This window comes from Balaenoptera borealis (assembly GCF_965194805.1).
Source record: "Balaenoptera borealis genome assembly, chromosome: 7".
NCBI classification, from domain to species: domain Eukaryota; kingdom Metazoa; phylum Chordata; class Mammalia; order Artiodactyla; family Balaenopteridae; genus Balaenoptera; species Balaenoptera borealis.
In genome coordinates this window covers 116,434,813-116,456,137 of record NC_138864.1, presented here as the reverse complement: position 1 = coordinate 116,456,137, position 21,325 = coordinate 116,434,813, and the positions used below count along the sequence as shown (strand labels likewise).

Genomic DNA, 21,325 nt, shown 5'->3' with positions numbered 1-21,325 from the left:
ATATAATGTTATGTAAATTATACCTCATTTAAAATAAAAAGTATGTGATGTCCACACAAAAACTTGTACATGAGTGTTCATAGCATTATTCATAATAGCCCCAAAGCAGAAACAACCAAAATGTCCATCACCTGAAAATGGAAAAACAAACTGTGGTCTCTCCATACGATGGAATATTACTCAGCAATAAAAAGAAAATGAAATAATCATATATTGTACCACCATAGATACCTTGAAAATGTGCGAAGTGAACAAAGGCAGTCACAGAGGGCCACATATTTATACAAAATGTCCTGAATAAGCATGTCCACAGATTCGTCGTTGCCTAGGGCTGCGGGTGTTGAGTGGGGGGGAAGTAAGTGACCGCTGTGGGTTTGGGGTTTCCCTTTGGGGTAATGAAAATGTCCTAGTATTGATTGTGGTGATGGTTGTATAGCTCTATGCATATACCAAAAACCATTTCATTGTACACTTTGAATGAATGCATTATATGGGATGTAAATTATATCTCAATAAAGCTGTTTTATTTTGAATGTGAATTATATGCCTGGCACGTAATTGTCACCTAATAAATGTTAGTTTCCTTCACCCTTATTTTCTGACAGGTTGTAAATTAGAGCCTTAATCCTAATTACATTTTCCATCTAGAAAACAGTAAAATCAACAAACGTAGTGTGAAAAACTGTCTGTAGTGTGAATAGCAGCAGGGGTTGAGTTGCAGGATAGAGAAAATTAGGTAATTTTTTAGTTCCTGAAGTTGAGTCCTCAGAGTTTGATTTTATAGTATCGTGAAGTCCCCAGATGTCAGTGCACCTATACTCACTGGTGAACAAAGCTGTTTTCAGTGTCGTATTGGGAACATTATCTTTTCAACTGACTGTTTGATTCTCTGCACAGGAGTCTTTAGCTGTCAGGTTGAAGTCTGGTCATGATTCCGTGACTTGATTGCACCTCTCTCCACTTTTTCTAGTCTTGCATCGAGGCGCATGAGAAGGACATGGAGCTCTCGTTTGCTGTGCAGCGCAGCAAGGACATGGTGTGTGGGATCTGCATGGAGGTGGTCTATGAGAAAGCCAACCCCAGCGAGCGCCGCTTCGGAATCCTCTCCAACTGCAACCACACCTACTGTCTCAAGTGTATTCGCAAGTGGAGGAGTGCTAAGCAATTTGAGAGCAAGATCATAAAGTGAGACTCCTCCCCAATCTCCATTTGTGCTTTCTATTTTGGGGAAGAATTTAGTATCTTGTGCCAACTTTCAACCAGATGGACCGCATTTAAATGCATGCATTTTATCTTGAAACTGGGGGTTCTTCTAATTGGGATTTCTTCTTTGTATTTCAGCTAGCTTCTAGATTAGTTGGTATATCTACTTTTATTTGAATGAGGAAACCGTATGTATCAGTTAGTAGAATCTTCGTGCTTTTTTCTGAGGAGATTGTGTTTAATGGATTAGCCAGTTTAGGTTCAGAGAACAAACTTATCTAGCTCTGAATGTATGTTTCCTGACATTTTACATTTTCCACTTTCCTATTCCATCCATTAAGCTAGCCAATAATCCACCATCCTTTAAAGATTGTTCTCATAACTGAACAAAAACTACATAATCTAAACAGAGCAAAGTTACAAGAAATAAATTTATTTAAACGAAAGAAAAAGGAGTCTGTGTGAAATGTCTTCTTTTGTTGTTGTTTTTTTTTTAACCTAAGTTATTCTTTTTTTAATGCACTGGCTAGCCATTGAGTTGAATTTATAAAGGGGTTTGTCTTGCCTCAAAAGAAATGGTCAGTTGTGTGACCAGTGTGTGGAACCCTTTCAGGAAAAGCCCATTTGCCTTTCAGTTAAGTCTTTAAATCTGGAGGTGACACACCGGGGTGTGTCCTTGAAGGAGAGTGGGCCTGTAAAGGGGAATTTGCATTGCAGCCTGTTCATTGTTTCCCAGGTCCTGCCCAGAATGCCGGATCACATCTAACTTTGTCATTCCAAGTGAGTACTGGGTGGAGGAGAAAGAAGAGAAGCAGAAACTCATTCAGAAATACAAGGAGGCAATGAGGTATGAGCACTGCAGCCTTTTCTCAACCTAAGATCCCAACGTCGCTTGGGTTCACTTTGAAAAGAACAGTGCTGCATTATATACTCCTACCTCCTTCCTACCCTTTCTTTTACTTCCCAGTACAGTTTATATTGTCACCGCTGATAACACTTACCTGTTCTGTATCTTGCCTATAACACAGTTCTTGGGGTGCACGCCAAGGGCTGCGTTACGATGGAGTCTGCACTGCTGATAGAGCTAAAGCCCCAGGAATGGGGTCTGCCTTGTCCTGATTCCATGTTACGGTTGTCCTATGTTCTTGTGTGTGGGCTTTCTCGAAGGTTTTCTCTCTGCTGGATCTGCAGTAGTAGGGCTGTTAAACAGCTAGACTTGACCAGTTTCTGTTTCTAGTCAGTGTTTCATGCAATAGCACACACGTGTTTAAGAACACACCTTGGGGAGGGCTGTAAACAGACGTTACCAGTTCTATCCCTCCCTGTTTAAAGAAACCCTGGATGATAGTCAAATACAGACCTGAAATCCACTGTGAATAAGGGTTGCGATATTTTCCTTTCCAGCAACAAGGCGTGCAGGTATTTTGATGAAGGACGTGGGAGCTGCCCATTTGGAGGGAACTGTTTTTACAAGCATGCGTACCCTGATGGCCGTAGAGAGGAGCCACAGAGACAGAAAGTGGGAACATCAAGCAGATACCGGGTAACTCTCACTGTTTTTTTAAAGGAGGGGAAATACCACACTCTCAGTTGAGTCCCACACAGATTGGGGTAGGGGAAGGAGAAGATTAACAGTGGGAGCGAGACTAGAGCGTTACAGGAGGAAACCAACTTCAGCAAACTGGGAGGGCTATGAGAGGAGAAACTAGAATGCTTAACGCTCTAGACTAAACTGTTGGCCTCAAGTAACCAGAGGGGAGGAGTTGGTAAAGTCGAAACCCTAAATGAGAAGTCTGGTTCGTCATGCCCTCTGGTGTGCTGGACGTTTTGCCTTAGAAACAACAGAATAGAAGATGCTACTCGGCAGTGCCATCCCTATCACGGCCCTGTTTTTTACAGGCCCAACGAAGGAACCACTTCTGGGAGCTCATTGAGGAAAGAGAGAACGGCAACCCCTTTGACAACGACGAAGAAGAGGTTGTCACCTTTGAGCTGGGCGAGATGTTGCTTATGCTTTTGGCTGCAGGTGGGGACGACGACCTGACAGACTCTGAAGACGAGTGGGACTTGTTTCACGATGAGCTGGAAGATTTTTATGACTTGGATCTATAGCAGCTTTGCGGGGCGTGTGAACTGGTCTGCTGAGCCTCAGACGGCAGCCGTCCCCGCTGGTGGCGGCAGCGCCCGTGGTTCTCTTCTAGGCAGGCCTCTCAACTCCAGGTGCTGTCGTAATAATTTTTACCCAGGGCCTGTCTTCTCAATCCCTCACCTTTCCCCAAGGAATATGTTGTTTTCTCTGTTTAAAAAAGTTACAAAAATAAATCTTAAAGTTAGTTTTTTTGTAACATGAATTTAACTGTCAGACAGTTAGAGTGTAGGTTTGTTGCGTCATCTGTTTTCAGCCAGATTCACACAGTTCAAGGGTAGCGTTTCTGGATCTCCAGTACTCATTTTTGAGGACCCCAGGTTCAAAACTAACAGCTTTGGCCCTGCTTTGGGGTCCAGGAATTGGGGTGATAGGTGAAGGATCTGAACTGTGGCACGTAGCCTTCTGCTATAGACTTAGGCGGATGCTTGAGGTTTCTGGTGAATTCTGCACATCTGTGTTTTTATATCTGTTCCCTGCCCTGTAATCCCCACCCTGTGCACTTGTTCTGTGGTTTTGGTCTCTTGTTTAATTGCACACAAGTACTACTGCTGGGTAACCAGAACCAGGTGTGACTGTGTTGAGATTTTTACTGTGTTTAGCCTGATAGGAAAATTGTGAAAGAACACATATAAAGATATAGTGGGATAAAATAAATGCAGAGTTGGAAGTTGACTCCCAAGGGCTGATAGACTTGGTACGTGTGAGTGTGTAACAAGCTTCTCATCCCTGCATAGATGCAGTGTCTGTAGCCTTAGTGGAAAAACTCAAGTTTAGTGGTTTCAGCCTCCTGTGGCAAATAGATCTTAAAAAAGGACAAAGCAGTATATTGGTAGCTGTTAATAGAGCAGGGCTAGCTCTGTCTGTATAAATAGGGAAACGGGCTTAGCCATAGAAGTTCAAACTATCTGGTTATCTCATGTATTAACACAAACTGGGTCTCAGTTACATGGTTGTATTTAATGTTTTATGATCTCCTAGACTTTCTAGTCCAGGCACTTTTTGACAAACCTTTGTCCTCATTTGAGGGGTTTTGTTGTCGGGTTTTTGTGTTCGTTTTTGTGGGTATTTGCCTCATTCCATCCCTGAGCTTTGCAGCTAGACAGGTGTGATTCAAAACTATGTTCTAAGGTGTTTCCTGTAGTGGAGTAATTGGTTTGCAGTAGTAAGTCATGCTTTTCCACTGAAAGGGGACGGAGGGGTGGTAATCCACAAGATAAGCTAAAGTTAAATTGTTAGAAGAATTCCTTGATCAGAAATTATAAATTTGCGTTTTGTTGCTCTATTTCCTGAAAATAACTTGGAGATGCCCCTGATTTGTCCATCTACTGCTTTGATTCCTTGGATACCACTCATTCTTTCACGTTAAGCAAAAACAAGTAATTGTTGCAGAGGTCTCTGTATTTTGCAGCTGCCCTTTTGTAAGACGCACTTTTCCCAAATAAAACAATTTTAAAAACCCGTAACTTGGCTTTCTGTTTTGTGTAATGAGCCATTTTGAAATGTGCAGATGTCAAAGCATATTTGTTTCTTTCATCGCCTCTTGGATCAGTTCATCAGTTAGTCAAATTTCTGTGGATATAGGTTCGTTGAGAAAAGTTGACACCTTTCCTAAAACATCTAGCCTGCTGAGAAATGTTTGAGAGAGAAAGAGATAAAGAGGAAAATCTTACCAGCTGGGATCATCAAATTATATATTTCTTTTTAGGATTTTTAAGACTAACCCTTAGGCCTTCTTTATTGGCCAGTGGCACTGACAGTTTCTGTTGCCATGTGCTGGTTGAACCTGCTTCAGACCCGCAAATAACGGTGTTTTTGTTCCTAATTCTACTACATGGTTTTTTTTTGGTTTTTTTTTTTTGGCCGTGCTGCGTCGCTTGTGGGATCTTAGTTCCCTGACCAGGGGATCCAACCCGGGCCCTCAGCAGTGAAAGTGTGGAGTCCTAACCACTGGACCACCAGGGAATTCCCTATATAAATTTTTTATTATTAAAATAAAAACCCTTCCACCACTCCAATGGAAGACCTTAGATAACCTTTTTACAGTGCCTATTTGTAAAATAATTTAGTATCTATAATTAAGAATTAATAGTTGTAATATCTGTATTAAGAATTAATGCTATTGAAAATGTCTCCACATCTAGGACTGTGTGTATTGCAACTTATTGCAGTCATGGTCATAGCTGAAGGTCCACTGAGGTGTGTGTTTCTGCAAGCTCCCTTCTGGTGGATCTTTAGCTGAAGCTGCTCCCTTCCGGAAGTGCCCAAAGTTCACCTGCAGCTGCTGCTGCTGAGGCCTTGCTGGGGACCACGTGTACTCCCAGAGGGATGCCAGGGATGCCTAAGGCGAGGCGGAAGTGCTGGGGATCTGAGCCGGGGGAGAGACTTAAGCCTCTGTTTTTTTGGTGTCCAGAAAGTAGGAAGAGGCTCATCAGTAGCTGCCCCGTTGGCAGCGTGTCTGAGTCTGTGGTGGGGAGAATGGTCTAGGCATGACCCAGGTGGTGATAATAGCTTACTGCTGGAGTTTCGGTGGGTTGGTGTTTGGAGCAGCTCTCTTTGTGTCTCAGAAAAGGCAGTGGAAGCTTATATATAAGCCTGTCCTTACTGCGTGTTGCTGCCTGGTCACTGCCTGCATTGAAAGTGAGCTCTTTCTGTGTGCTTGCCGATTGCAGACAGTTGGGGGACCACCGGTGATGAGTGAAACTTCTTTCCCACTTGCACAAAACTACCATCTCAACGTCTTTCCTGCCACCACACACAATAAGTGATGTTTACATCTGTGACTGTAACTCCTGTGGACATTCACAGATTGTTTTTTTTAAAGGTTGGAGGAAAAGTGAAGCAAATACTGCCAAAGATTTGGGGGAGGGAGGAGGTATGCTGTTGATAAAAGTATCTGTAGTCGTCGTTATTCACGCTTTTCAAATGTCCAAGTCGGCTTTCTGGGTGCGCGGTACAGTGGCAAAGCCCATCTAACTTTCGTGAGCTGATGAAATGTGAGCGGAAGTGACAAATATCATTTCCAGATGAAAGTTAAGAGCCAGTCAGCCCATGGTTTTCCTCATTCTCCACTTTCCTATGGCCATGCGTAATTTCTGAGGAGGTGGAGTTTCCACCGGCCTGGGTCACACTGCAGGGAGAGGTGGGGCGGACACTCAGCTGACCTCTGAGGGGCATGGGACGCCAGCTGGGGGGCGAAAGGCCTCTGAAATTTTGGGTCTTCATGTTGTCACAGCATAACAACCAGTCCTATGTTGAAATCATCTGTTTAAAGAAATGAGCTGTCATTTTTTACAGAAATCTAAGTAAAAGACTTTCAGTATTTAAAATATTCATTTATGTTTACAATACTTTTTAGGCACCTCTATTCAAGATAATCCAGTAGAAAATAAATTGTAAGGTGATCAAGTAAATTGTACCGATGAACAAACATAAATAAACTTTATCTTTTAAAATTGATACATCGTATACAGACAATGATTAGTAGGAAAAGCATTATTACAAACTTTACTTGCTTTTTTGCCTAATCTTTGATGATAAATACTACTAATGAAAATATGTAATTTTTTTTAGAAGAATGAGATTTTGTACTACAGTTTTTAAATATGTCGGAAGGACTTTAGTTGAATTGCTGTAAGTTGGTTAGCTAGATGATAAGTTTTTAAGTAGCCCTCAAACACTAGAAGACATTTCTGAGGGTAGCATAGGCTTGTGCAGGAAAGGGATTTCCCTCTAAGTGGGAAAAGAATCTTTAAAATTTTAAGCAGCCAGTGCTTATTTTGTATTGAATGACAGGAAGAGATCCATTGCTGGTAATAGAAAATACCTAAGATCTTACTTTCACCAGAACTAACCAGGTCTTAGTGCAGCTCCCTTATCAGTACATAGAAGAAATACGCCTTGTAGTACCTAAACAAATACGTGTTTTTAGGTTCAAGTGATGTGCTTTACTTCCCTTTTAATTAAAAACTTGTTCCCCTCAACAAATACTTAGAAATTGACTTCCAGAAAGTTTGTACCTCCTCTGTCTTTGCCAACAGTGATCATAATCTAAAATGCAAAATTATGAATTTCTAAGAAAAAAAGATTTGTTTAAAGACTGATGATATATTTGCCCTCTTGTAAAGGGCTTATTTCGTTTTTACTTATATAGATGCAGGTGCACGAACTCACTTTCTTCCCCTGCCCTTGCCTTCTTCGTTAAAATTGTTAACGGATAACGTTTTTAATAAGATGAAGGTAACCATTTGTTACAGAGCCAGAACTGTGCTAGCACTGAGGTGCTGTGAGCACAGATGTGGCGGAAACAGTGCTCATCAAAATAGTCCATGTGATCCCTTCCATTTCCAAACTTCTTTGCCGTTAAATTGGTGCCATGTGACTGACTTGGACCATGTGCTGCATGCCTCCTCCATCCCTCCTCCTGCCAAGGAGATGTTGGAAGCCCCCCGCTGAATCGGCAGTTACAAGGTGGAGGGATCCCGAGTCCCCAGGTCACTGGAGAAGAGAACCCCTCCACCCCAAATCAGATTTCGCATGAACAAGAGATTCACTGAGATTTGCGAGTCTATTTTGTTTTTTTTTTTTTGCCGATGTAGCCTAGCATGAAATATCCTAATAACGATAGCTGTAGTCCTTTTCTTAATGGAGTTAGAGATATTTGTGTTATTTATTTGTTTGTTTGTTTGCCACGACACGCGGCATGCAGCATCTTAGTTCCCCAACCAGGGATGGAACCTGTGCCCCCTGCAGTGGAAGTGTGGAGTCTTAACCACCGGACTGCCAGGGAAGTCCCATTGTGTGATTATTTTTGATAATTATAAATTATGATAACTACTATAAAGGTGTAAAATGAGAACTTTCAGTGGGAGGCCTGGCTCGTCTCTGGCCAGGGAAAGCTCATCTGAGCTGAGATCTGAAAGGGGGGAAAAGGGCACCACCCCTCAGACCAAAGACGTGTGCTGAAGCCGTGAAGCCGGCAAAGGCAGAACATATGACACCTTGTACTGAACCCTACCATCAGTGGCGTTCGATACCCTGCAGGATATGCCCAGTTTACTATCTTAGCTATAACACTTCCTTTCCTTTTAGAAAAGAATATCAGTGCAAGTGTGTCTGTAACATTTATAGGGATAATATTGGGTTGCCCTAATATATCAAGATGATCTTCCTAAGTTTTAGTACTTTAGTAAAATGTGACACCCCCAACTGGTCCTCTTCTTAGCCTAACCAGAACTTAGCCCTCCCCTGAAGTCACTGCACCCCCAGAATCCTGTCCCACAGGGACCTCAGCTGTCACTCTTCTAAAGCCACTTGCACGTTGTTGGGCCACCTTTGCCATAATTTGAAGTCTTTGCCACCTAGCCATAACACTGTCATCATAGGAGAACTTGCACGCTGCTTTATAAAGCACTTCCTGAGCTTTCTTAACTGATCCTCACAAGCCTGTAAAGTAGTTAAGGCCAGTTTTTGTCTCATTTTGCAAATGAGAACACCAAGGTGCAGGAGTTAACTAGCCCAGTGTCAAACAGGCAGTGTGTCCGTGGAAGCCTTATAGCTTTGGACTCCACGTCTGGGTCTCTACACAGATCTGCTGCCATTTGCTTCCTTTCTGGATATAGCTCACTTTTCTGGGTGACTTGAGTAACAGATTTACACTCTTCCTCACCACCATCCCCTCAGTTGGCCTTTGTGACTTGAACATCTGTTCTCTCCTGACGCTGTGGAGTCCTAAGCCTCAGGGTTTGGGGGGAATGATTTTTTTTGTCGTTATTCTAGTTCTGTTTACTTGCATCAGGAGATTCAAATGTAAGAAATTTAGTTTCTTACAGAGGATATGCTTTGTTTAAATCCTGCAGACTTCAAAGACAGGCAAAACACAACTCTTACCCTCTAGCTTATAATCTAGTCTTAAGTGTCTGAGATGATCAGTGCATTTAAGTGGCTTGCTTGCTAATCATACTGCTGGTATAAAGGAGTAGCAGAGACATGGAAGCTCCGCTCCAGAGCAGTGTTATTCACTGCAGGTTGTGACCCATTCATGGATGGGGAGAACAATTTATGGGCCACAAGCAACATTTTAAGCAAATGAATGGTATATTTATGTCAGAGTGCACCTCATGTGATAAGGACACGTTTTACCGGGTAGAAATGTAAATTGTGTTTCTTAATATGGATTATAGTCAAAGTTCCGAAAACACTGCTGTCGTAACCTACAGTCTTAGGGACTCTAAAGGTCATTTCCAGAGACATAGTAGTCTGTGGACTGCAGCTTGGGACACAGGTGCATTACAAGTTTTGGTACCAACACAATTATAAAAGGAAAGGCAAACTTGAGCACTGAAATTAAGGGACAGTGCTCATTTACATGGTAACTATTCACAGGTTTCTATTAATAACGTTTTTTATTATACAAATGTAACAAAATCATAAAGAGTAAAGTTTTAAACCCAAAGAATCCAATGTGATAGGTAAAACTCTAGAATGACCCTTGCTCAGATATCATACCATCCCCTTTGAGTGGATGGAACTTGTGAATATGATGGGAGATATCACTCCTGTGATTATGTGTCATAATGCAAAAGAGACCTTATCCTGGGTAGGTCTGACCTAATAAGGTGAATCCTTTCAAAGTAGAGTTTTCACTGGCTGGTTGCCAAAGAGAAAGTGGAGAGATATGCTCCAGCTGGCCTGGCTGAAAGCAAACACCCATGTCGTGATTGCCTATGGGGACTGTGTGGCAAGGAACTGCAGGCAGCCTTTAAGAGCTGGCAGGAAGGGGCTTCCCTGGTGGCGCAGTGGTTAAGAAACTGCCTGCCAACGCAGGGGACACGGGCTCGAGCCCTGGTCCAGGAAGATCCCACATGCCGCAGAGCAACTAAGCCTGTGCACCACAACTACTGAGCCTGTGCTCTAGAGCCCGTGCTCCGCAACAAGAGAAGCCACCGCAATGCGAAGCCCATGCACTGGAACAAAGTGTAGCCCCCGCTCGCCGCAACTAGAGAAAGCCCATGCGCAGCAACGAAGACCCAGCGCAGCCGAAACAAACAAAAGAACTGACAGGAAAACAAGGACCTCGGTCCTACAACCACGGAAAATGAATTCTGCCAATAACCAGTGAGTTTGGAAGAAGAACCTGAGACCCAGATGAAAACCACAGCCCTGCCTGACACCTTGCTTTCAGCCTGGTGAGACTCTGAGCAGAGAATCCACCTAAGCTGTGCCTGCACATGTACAGAAACCTACAGAAACTCTGAGATAATAAACGTGTTGTTTTAAACCACTAAGTTTGTAGCAATTTGTTATGCAGTAATAGAAAACTAATATACCCAGGAATAACACTTTGGTTTATATCTTTCTAGTTATATCATTTGTAGTTTTCTTTCTGTGTACATCTATACTTTTTTGCTTGTAATGGAATCATACTTTTTCTTTAATCTTTTTTTAAGATTTAATTTTATTTATTTTTGGCTGCGTTGGATCTTCATTGCTGCGCGCATGCTTTCTCTAGTTGCGGCGAGCGGGGGCTACTCTTCGTTGCGGTGCGCGGGCTTCTCAATGCGGTGGCTTCTCTTGTTACAGAGCACGGGCTCTAGGCACATGGGCCTCGGTAGCTGCGGCTCGCGAGCTCTAAGGCACAGGCTCAGTAGTTGTGGTGCACAGGCTTAGTTGCTCTGTGGCATGTGGGATCTTCCCAGACCAGGGATTGAACCTGTGTCCCGTGCATTGGCAGGCAGATTCTTATGCACTGGGCCACCAGGGAAGTCCCTCTTTAATCTTTTATTTACCCTATTGTTGAACATTTTTCACCCCATTAAACAATGATACCACACTTTTTTTTGTTTTGTTTTTGGAGTATAGTTGATTTACAATGTTGTGTTAGTTTCAGGTGTAGAGCAAAGTGAATTAGTTATACATACACATATATCCACTCTTTTTTAGATTCTTTTCCCATGTAGGCCATTACAGAGTACTGAGTAGAGTTCTCTGTGCTATACACAGTAGGTCCTTATTAGTTATCTATTTTATATATAGTAGTTACCACACCTTTAAAAGTTGTGTAGAATTTATGTAATAATCCCCTGTTGTTGAAGATTATTTTCAGGTTTTCATTATTATTAGCAGTACTGTCTCACACAATCCATGAAGAATTCCTGAATCTAAATACCTAGAAATAGTCTTCCCAATATTTAAAAAACCTTTGCTCGTTTCCAGCCATCAACTAATTCTCTCCTACTTTCTCATTGTGAGAGCTCTTTTTTTTTTTTACTTTTCTTTTTTTTGGCCTCTCCATGCAGCAGTTCCCTGACCTTCCCTGACCAGGGATTGAACCCAGGCCCTCGGCAGTGAGAGCCCGGAGTCCTAACCACTGGACTGCCAGGGAAGTCCCTCATTGTGAGAGCTCTTGAACAAGGGATCTCTACTAATGACTTTAAGGTAACTACCCTTTATTGAATGCATAGTGTGCCAGGCCCTGTGCTTAGCACTTCATTCATTTCACATTTACTCCTTACAGCAATCTGAGGTGAATGGCGTCTGTTTTACAATGGTGGAAACTGAAACTTACGTTAAATCATTTGCCTGTGGCTTCACAGTTGATAAGCTGTGGAGCAGCCTTCAAACTTAGCACCTTCTGACTAGAGGCTAGACTCAAGTAGACTGTGCCACCTGCAGTGGACTCGCCTCATCATCCTACCAAAAGTGCATTGCCAAGGGCAACCAGTGACGGTCTTGCCAGATTCAGGAACTGCAGGGACCTTTACTCCATGTCCTTGGCTTTTCCCAGCAATAGGTGGAATTGATCACTATTCCCCCCAATCTTTAATGTTATTTTACACCAGTGTTTCTCAAACCATTCATGGTAAAAAGACTAGTTGTCTTAGAAAAAAAAAAAAAATTCCAGTTCATCATGGGCCTTCTGTGAAAGGCAATAAAAATAAGTTGTTAGAAAGATGGGATGGAAGGGACTTCCCTAGTGGTCCAGTGGGTAAGACTCCGCACTCCCAATGCAGGGGGCCTGGGTTCGATCCCTGGTCAGGGAACTAGATCCCACATGCATGCTGCAACTAAGAGTCTGCATGCCGCAAAGAAGAAGCCTACATGCTGCAACTAAAAAAAAAAAAATCCCGCATGCCTCAACGAAGATCCCGCATGCCGCAACTAAGACCCAGTGCGGTCAAAATTAAAAAATAATAATAATAATAAATATTAAAAAAAAGAAAAGAAAAAGGGCATGGAAAACATTCTTCAAAGTACAATCCCAAAGTTGTTATTATTGGTTTTAACAGAGATAGGATTGGGTGTTGTGGCGATGCCAAATTGATACAAGCATTTCTAGATGCTCTGGTGTCTGTACTTCCTTGGCCTGGGACCAGGGATGGTGTGCAGACCCCTCCTTAGTGGCATCGGTTGACACCATCTTAGTTCTGATTTCTTCTGACCTAGTGGCTCCTCCCTTCTCCCCCTAATTATGGGCATTCCTTAAGGCATTTAGGAAATCCTTTGACATTTCCACTTCTGCTTCAGATCTCTGTGGTCAACGGCCACTAAGGCTTTGGGTGCTGAATCTTGGAGAGCTGGTAAAACAACAGATCAGTTCTGGTCTATGATGCCCAAGTGTCAGTCTGTAGATTGGTGTGTGAGAATCTCCTTATGCTTTGAAGAGACTTCTAACAAGTGCAGATTATGGATCCTCGTCCAGACAGACCTACTGAAGCAGAGCTCCAGGGCTGGGACCTGGGAACTGGTATGTTTAGCAAGTGCTGTGGCCCGCCCCATGCACAGCCAGGATGCAGGACGCATTCTCTAGTCCAGGCTTCTCTTTTTCCAGTTAAGAATACTAAAGCCCCCCCCAAAGTGGAAGTGACTTGACAGGTTCATATTGTAAATGGCCAGGGAAAGACTTAAACCCATCGAGGGGCTACCTGAGTAATAGCTACATCCCTGCACGTGTTGAAATGTTATGGAAAGTCAATGTATAGAGAAAAGACAGAACATGTACAAGATCATGTTGAGAGAGTCACTCTGCATGGGATCCCAGTTGATTTTTAGTAGTCTTAAGCTTTTCTGTAATTTAATTTTTTCTTCAGTGTGCAGCAGAAGAAAAAATTATTAAAAATGCTCCACTGCGGGACTTCCCTGGTGGCACAGTGGTGAAGATTCTGCACTTCCAATGCAGGGGGCCTGGGTTCGATCCCTGGTCAGGGAACTAGATCCCACATGCATGCCGCAACTAAGAGTTCGCATGCCACAACTAAGGAGCCCACCTGCCGCAACTAAGACCCGGCACAACCAAATAAATAAATACATACATACATAAATAAATATTTTTTAAAAAAGCTACATTGGAAAAAAAATCAGCTTTTCTAAAGCCAGTGTTCCTCACCTTTTTTTTTCCAAGTGACAAATCCCTTTCTCAGTTGTTTCTGAGTAATATATAATCTTAGTAATTCCCTTAGGGATTTAAAAAAAAGTGTTTCAGTGTTTTTGTATGATATGCAATGGCTAAAGTTAAAAAGCAATGCTTATGGCTGATAAGTTATCAAAGATTGTATTATAAAATTTATTTAAAATGCAATTATTTTCTCCTTAGGCCCTTTGAGCTCTTTTTAAAACACTTTTTAACAGCTTTAGTGAGATATAATTCACATACCATACAATTCACACATTTAAGTACACACAGTTCAATGGGTTTTGCTATAATACATTATTAATTTTTTTTAAATTGTGGTAAAATATATATAACGTAAAATTTGCCATCTCAACCATTTTTAAGTGTACAATTCAATGGCATTAATTACATTCATAATACTGTGCACCTATCACCAAGAGTGAAATTCTTTATTTATGTTCGGATATACTGATTTTTTCCCACTAAAATGATGTTCACTAAGTTATTTTTATTTATGTTAAAATATTGCTGAATTTTAAAATAACCCATGGTTTGATTTGGAAGTATATAGACAATGAAATGCTGACAGGCAACTGCTACACACACAAGCTCTTATATGGGGAATGCCTATATCCTGTAATTTTGAAAAAATAACTGGTTTGGTATTTCTACAAATGTCATAAATTTTATTTTTGTAATTGAAATTTCATTTCTAAATTAGATGAGGTTTCAGGCTGCTATTTGTAAGTGACTTTATAAAAATTAACACATCATGTGTGGATAATTTTTATTGCCCCAAAATGAAAAACTGTTTGAATATAATTATCACTCTATGAACTCTTTTATTTTTTAAATAAATTTATTTATTTATTTTTGGCTGCGTTAGGTCTTCGTGGCTGCGCACGGGCTTTCTCTAGTTGCGGTGAGTGGGGGCTACTCTTGATTGTGGTGCACAGGCTTCTCATTGCGGTGGCTTGTCTTGTTGCGGAGCACGGGCTCTAGGCACGCGGGCTTCAGTAGTTGTGTCACGTGGGCGCCATAGTTGTGGCTCGTGAGCTCAGTAATTGTGGCTCACGGGCTTAGCTGCTCCAGGGCATGTGGGATCTTCCTGGACCAGGGCTCGAACCCATGTCCCCTGCATTGGCAGGTGGATTCTTAACCACTGCGCCACCAGGGAAGTCCCTACGATCTCTTTTAAATGTTGTTTTTCAAGTTCTAGAGACATCTTGATACACTATGTAAGAATAAGTAAATGCAAGTCTAAATGATAGGTAAAGGAAACTTCTATTCAGGTGAAGAGCAAACTTTGATTTTGCAGAATTACCACCTATTCTGTACTATCTAGCTAGCTATTTATTTATTTATTTATTTATTTATAAAGAATGGTTATTTTTTAAAATAAATTTATTTATTTATTCATTTTAATTTTTTTTTTTTTTTGGCTGCATTGTGTCTTTGCTTGCACGTGGGTTTTCTCTAATTGCTGAGAGTGGGGGCTACTCTGTTGTGGTGTGCGGGCTTCTCATTGCGGTGGCTTCTCTTGTTGCAGAGCACAGGCTCTAGGCCCACGGGCTTCAGTAGTTGTGGCACACGGGCTTCAGTAGTTGGGGCTCGCGGGCTCTAGAGCACAGGCTCAGTAGTTGTGGCTCATGGGCTTAGTTGCTTCGCGGCATGTGGGATCTTCCCAGATCAGGGCTTGAACCCGTGTCCGCTGCATTGGCAGGCGGATTCTTAACCACTGCGCTACCAGGGAAGCCCTATTCTGTACTATTTATTAACTTGTACTTTAATTTCGGCATTCCTGGTACTTCCAGTCTTTGGCAATTATTTTGAGGTATAAATTAAACAATATATGGTTAAGAATAAACACAAAAGAAGCTGTAGGATGTCAAAAACACTTCAGCAGCTCTCCTTCTTCTGGTGGTAAACCAACTAGTGAATCGTTTGTGAATTGTAAAATCTACGCATGTTCATTCAATAATTGATCACAGGCTCTTGAACAGATTATACTGATATTGTTGAAAATAAAAAAAAATTAAGCAGGCACTGTTATTGCCTTTGGTGATATGAATCCCCAGAACCTCTTCTCAATCATCTGGAGGTTTACAAGCCACCTGCGGGGAGCTGCAATGTGTACTGCTGGCCGAGTTCTTCCTCATCCTTTCAATCTAAGCCTTGGGTCGTAATGGCTGGTGGAAGCCCGCCTGGTTTGCCCTGGATCAGCCACGTCACCTTACATACGATGGAACTGGAGTTTCTACATCATCCCTGTTCAAAAGGCAGAGCATTCAGCCTGAGCCGGGTGTACTTCAGGCACAGCTCCTCCGTAATTCCCCCGCAGTTAAATAGGACTCACTCAATCCACCCAACCTGCTACCCTTTCTCCACCGTGCCCCTTCCCCACTGCCTTCTCACCCCTTCAGCTTTTTTTTATATATATAAAAATTTATTTATTTGTTTATTTTGGCTGCGTTGGGTCTTCCCTGCTGTGTGCAGGCTTTCTATAGCTGCGGCAAGCAGGATCTACTGTGTTGCGGTGCACGGGCTTCTCATTGCGGTGACTTTTCTTGTTGCGGAGCACATGCTCTAGGCACGCGGGCTTCAGTAGTTGTGGCACGCGGGCTCAGTAGTTGTGGTGCACGGGCTTAGTTGCTCCGCAGCATGTGGGATCTTCCCAGACCAGGGCATGAACCTGTGTCCCCTGCATTGGCAGGCGGATTCTTAACCATTGCGCCACCAGGGAAGTCCCCCTTCAGCTTCTTTTATAGAGAGAGCTGCACAACTTTACTTTGAAGGATATTGAAATGTATGTGTGTGAGTTTATCTTGCGGTGAGTGTATTTTTGTGTGTGTAGAGGTTGGTGAGGAGTTAACATGATGGAGCCCAAATCCAATACTGGTCATTATCTGAGAGAGAGTGTAGCATAATTGTTAAGAGTGGGCTCTGGGGCCGGGTGATTTGGGTTTGCATCCTGGCTCTGCCACTTACTAGCTGTGTGACCTTAATCTCTCCGTGTCTCATAGCCTCATTCTTAAAATAGGAATTACATATAGTACCTACTTCAAAAATAGTTGACAGGATGCACTGAGTTAGTGTAAATAAAATGCTTAGGGAATTCCCTGGTGGTCCAGTGGTTAGGACTCTGCACTTCCACTGCAGGGGGCCCGGGTTCCTTCCCTGGTCAGGGAACTAAGATCCCTCAAACCACGCGGCCAAAAAAAAAAAAAAAAAAGCCTGGTACAGTGCCAGGCACATAGTAATTGCCATATGTGTTTGCCATTATTATTACCGTAGTAGTACTATTACTGTTACTACTAACAGACCTTTTCAGTAATAGAGTGGGGAAGAGATTCAGGAATAATCTATGAACAATGAAATATTAACTGAAAGATTTTCTCATACATGGAGATGTACTTGACACTGGCAGATGAAATAGAGACATTCATAATCTTTTTTTATTAATTTTTATTGGAGTATAGTTGCTTTACAATGTTGTGTTAGTTTCTGCTGTATAGCAAAGTGAATCAGCTATACGTATACATATATCCCCTCTTTTTTGGATTTCCTTCCCATTCAGGTCACCACAGAGCACTGAGTAGAGTTCCCTGTGCTCTACAGTAGGTTCTCATTAGTTATCTATTTTATACATCTATAATCTTTTTTTCTTCCAAAAATGTCCCTTTTGGAACTTAACTTCGTATAATTCCCTTGTTAACAACTCTACAATTTTGAGGATGTGAGAAAAGTGCCAGCATTCAGTTAACACAGAGCCTTCCTGGGCCATGGCTGTAAAGCAGCGCCTGCCTGAGTGAGCTTCACGGTGTGGTACAAGCCTGCTCTGAGCTTCAGGAAAGCCTGCGCCTCTTTTCAGAGCGGGCGTCTGTGCGCCCTCACCCAGGGAAGCTGCTCCACTCCGCTTGCCCTTTCCAGTGCTTCTGTCCCAGCACCGTCATTTCAACAGGAGCCCACGCTGGTTAATTACAGGTTGCTGGTGTTCAGGTGACCTTGTTCTCACGTGTGTACCCTGTTGGTAGGAATATTTTAATTCCAGATAACCCGCAGAGTGCATCATCCTAGAAGCTGATGAGGTTTTCGAGTATTGGTTGAGACTGATGTGCAGGTAAATGAAGGAGCACTGGTGTGAACCATTAATCTCATCTCCTGCTCAGCCTCTTGTCTGCACACTTTTTCCCTGATCCACTCAGTTTTCTTTCCCCTTCTTCTTCTTCTTCTTTTTTTTAAAAATATTTATTTATTTATTTGCTTGCACCAGGTCTTAGTTGCTGCAGGCGGGCTCCTTAGTTATGGCTCCCAGCCTCCTTAGTTGTGGCATGTGAACTCTTAGTTGCAGCATGCATGTGGGATCTAGTTCCCTGACCAGGGATCGAACCAAGGCCCGCTGTACTGGGAGCGCAGAGTCTTATCCACTGCGCCACCAGGGAAGTCCCTTCCTTCCCCTTCTTAATGAGTGTCTGCTCACTGCCTCCTCTGAAAATTGCCCAGTGACTCGGTACAGGTGTACTCCTGACCTGCCTTGTGAACTCCTGCTTCACATAACCCTTTCTTTAGAACAAGAATGTGTATGTGAAAAAAGGTTAATCTGCTTTTGATGCATTTATTATTTCTGGCTTGTAATAGATTTCCCTCATGTTTCCAAAAGGTAAGTTGTTCGCTTCAAAAATAAATATATATTGCTGTGAATTAAAATGTAATTTATTCTCTGTGTTTACACTCCCATCCTCACCTAACCTCTGTATGGTAGTAGTTCTCAAGGTTTAGTGTGGGGAGAATCACCTGGCAAGCTTGGTGAAGTGTGGGTTTCTAGAAAGATTCAGTCAGTAAGCCATGGGTGTCAGGAATCCTAGACAAGCATCCCCTGGCCCCTGTCATAGGTGTGGTTGGGGAATTCCACTACAGAAAGAAGCATTGCTCTCTTGTACTGTCCAATGGGCATTTGGTGTGAGCCACACACATAATTTAAGATTTTCTAGTTGCCACATTAAAAAAAGTAAAAAGAAACAGCTGAAATGTTAATATATATTTTATTAACCTAGAATGATATTAATCTAAAATATCATTTTAACATATAATCAACATAAAAATTATTAGGAAGATACTTTACATTTTTTTTTCATAATAAGTCTTCAAATTCTGGTATGTAGTTTACATTCAGAGCTCATCAAATTCAAATTAGCCAATTTCAAGTACTCAGTCACATGTGGCTAGTGGCTATTTGTTTTGTGCTGGTCTCAGCCTACAGATAACGGTGCTACAGCTAGAAATGCCTGGGGGGGGGGACTCACCTGCACCCTGGGTGCGCCCCGGACAGACATTTCCTCTTTCAGGGCTGATGTTGTGGCTGGACCAGCACTTGCAGTTCTTATTAGGATTGTAAGACACCCTCAGCAGCAACCATCAGGGAGCTTTGCAGGCACAAGGGTTATGACTCACAGCTTCCAGAGGGTACACAGCACGCCCCGGCCATACAGCGAGGTCAGTATTGGTTTGATATTTGTCTGTGAGCCAATTTAATTTCAATTCAGAAATGGCTTTTGATCCAGCAGATAATTGGGTGTTTTAGAAAGAAATTGTAGGCATCTCACTCATCCTAGGAGGGTGGTCCAATCAGCCCAACTCGGATAAAGTGAAATCTAATTCTCTCTCCCTCACATGGCTCCTGACCATTTGGCAAGACCGTATTTATGGTCTTTAGGTCAAAAAGCTTTGCTCCCCAAACGAAGACCCGAGGTGTGAATGTCAGGAAGCAAAAGTTAACAGCATCTGGCTCGTCATTGCAGGCTTTTTCCCCATCTTCCCACGCCCACACTGTTTTCAACCACTCTGCAATGTTCCAAACATCTTCTCCCCTCTCGTCTTTCCTTTTTCTATTTCTCTTTTCTTCTTTCCTTCACTACCCTCTCCTTCAAGTGAGAAGCAGAGTTCAGTAGAAAACAGCTGAAGGGTTGGGGAAACAGAAAAGGGGAAGATGAAGAGGAACAAATCTTGTCCTCCTACCGCTGGGCCTTGAGTCCTAGGAAAAGTCAAGAAAAACAGTGGTGTCCTCTGTCCTCAGAGTCAGGGTTTCCCCCTCTGGTGTGAACTGAGGCAAAAGGGTGTCCCCCCTCCCCCCAGGCAGGAAGGAGTAGGACCAGCAGCAAGTCCGCACTGGGGTCCGAGGTCTACTCCGCAGACACAAGGCCGTCCGCTGCCCCTGGTTTCGGAGGTGGCCTCTGCTGGGTGCCACCAGCCTGGGGAACGTACTCAACAAGTGCACTGGCTCTTCTCCCTCGGCCCCGGGGCCGTGAGGACAGGACTGGACTCCAGGGGGAGGCTGCCCAGGGTGCCCTCCCCATACAAGGGCAGGCTGTGGCGGGCCATCAGCTCCCTGGCCATCAGCACGAAGACCTCGTCGATGTTCTTGGACTCCTTGGCAGATGTCTCCAAGACAGCCAGGAGGCCGTATTTCTCAGCCAGGGTGCAGGCATCCTCAAACAGAACGTGCCGTTTTTCCCACATGTCACATTTGTTCCCTGGGAGTGAGAGAGAAGCAAATATTCCGATGAGTAACTTAATCTGGTTTTTTAAAAGGTGAACTTGAAAAAGAACATTTTAGTTTAGCAATATGCGCACATGCATTTGTTCACAAATAGTTATTGATGGCAGAAAATGAACCCAGCGATTAATGGAAACAGAGCCACTATCTTTTTTTTTTTTTAATTGAAGTACAGTTGATTTACAATGGTTGTGTTAGTTTCTGGTGTACAGCTAAGTGATTCGTATATATATATAAAATTTCAGATTTTTTCCATTATAGTTTATTACAAGATATTGAATATAGTTCCCTGTGCTGTACAGTAGGTCCTTGTTGGTTATTCTATTTTATATTTAGTAGTGTGTATCTGTTAATCCTAAACTCTTAATTTATCCCTCCCCCACCTTTCTCCTTTGGTAAACATAAGTTTGTTTTCTATGTCTGTGAGTCTGGCTCTGTTTTGTAAATAAGTTCATTTGTATCATTTTTTTAGATTCCATGTATAAGTGATATCATATGATATTTGTCTTTCTCTGTCTGACTTACTTCATTCAGTACAATCTCTAGGTCCGTCCATGTTGCTGCAAATGGCATTATTTCATTCCTTTTTATGGCTGAGTAATATTCCATCGTATATATGTGCCACATCTTCTTTATGCATTCATCTGTTGATGGGCATTTAGGTTGCTTCCATGTTTTGGCTATTGTAAATAGTGCTGCTATGAACACTGGGGTGCATGTGTCTTTTCGACTCAGAGCATTCACGGAGCTGCTGTCTTAATTCCCTGTCCTGTAAGAGCATTAAGAGCTGCTAGGAATGGGCTGGAGGTGTGTGTTTTATTGCCCAGGACAGGTGGAGCCCCTGTATTTGGGGACCATCATTCCTGCCAAGTGTGACAAGGTGAAGGCTGGGCTGGTGACCCTCTCTGTCTTCTCTCTACTTGCGTCACATCTTTTTCCTCTTTTCACTCTTTTTTTTTCCCAAGTGACTGTAGAGATGGGGCCTGGTCTCACTGAGGAGACTGTGATGAGATTTGTTGGATTGAAGGCGTGG

At 42.7% G+C, this 21,325-nt stretch overlaps 2 protein-coding genes across 6 annotated transcripts in view; one reads left to right on the top strand and one right to left on the bottom strand.

Moving 5' to 3' along the window:
- Window positions 1-4,815, top strand: part of MKRN1 (makorin ring finger protein 1) — a 30,453-nt gene extending 25,638 nt beyond the window's left edge. Inside the window, exons 5-8 of one of the 3 annotated variants that reach the window (XM_082400380.1) lie at window positions 971-1,185; window positions 1,940-2,050; window positions 2,608-2,746; window positions 3,103-4,815. In XM_082400380.1, coding sequence (XP_082256506.1) covers window positions 971-1,185; window positions 1,940-2,050; window positions 2,608-2,746; window positions 3,103-3,315 — 678 coding nt within the window. In that variant the 3' untranslated portion in view covers window positions 3,316-4,815. Of the gene's footprint in view, window positions 1-970; window positions 1,656-1,939; window positions 2,051-2,607; window positions 2,747-3,102 lie in introns of those variants that run through there. The other 2 variants (XM_082400381.1, XM_082400379.1) reach the window with 2 other exon arrangements.
- An 11,526-nt stretch (window positions 4,816-16,341) lies between these two features.
- RAB19 (RAB19, member RAS oncogene family) overlaps window positions 16,342-21,325 on the bottom strand; it is a 19,649-nt gene continuing 14,665 nt past the window's right edge. For all 3 annotated transcript variants that reach the window (XM_082400383.1, XM_082400382.1, XM_082400384.1), the window contains one exon: window positions 16,342-20,269. In XM_082400383.1, coding sequence (XP_082256509.1) covers window positions 20,001-20,269 — 269 coding nt within the window. In that variant the 3' untranslated portion in view covers window positions 16,342-20,000. The remainder of the gene's footprint in view (window positions 20,270-21,325) is intronic.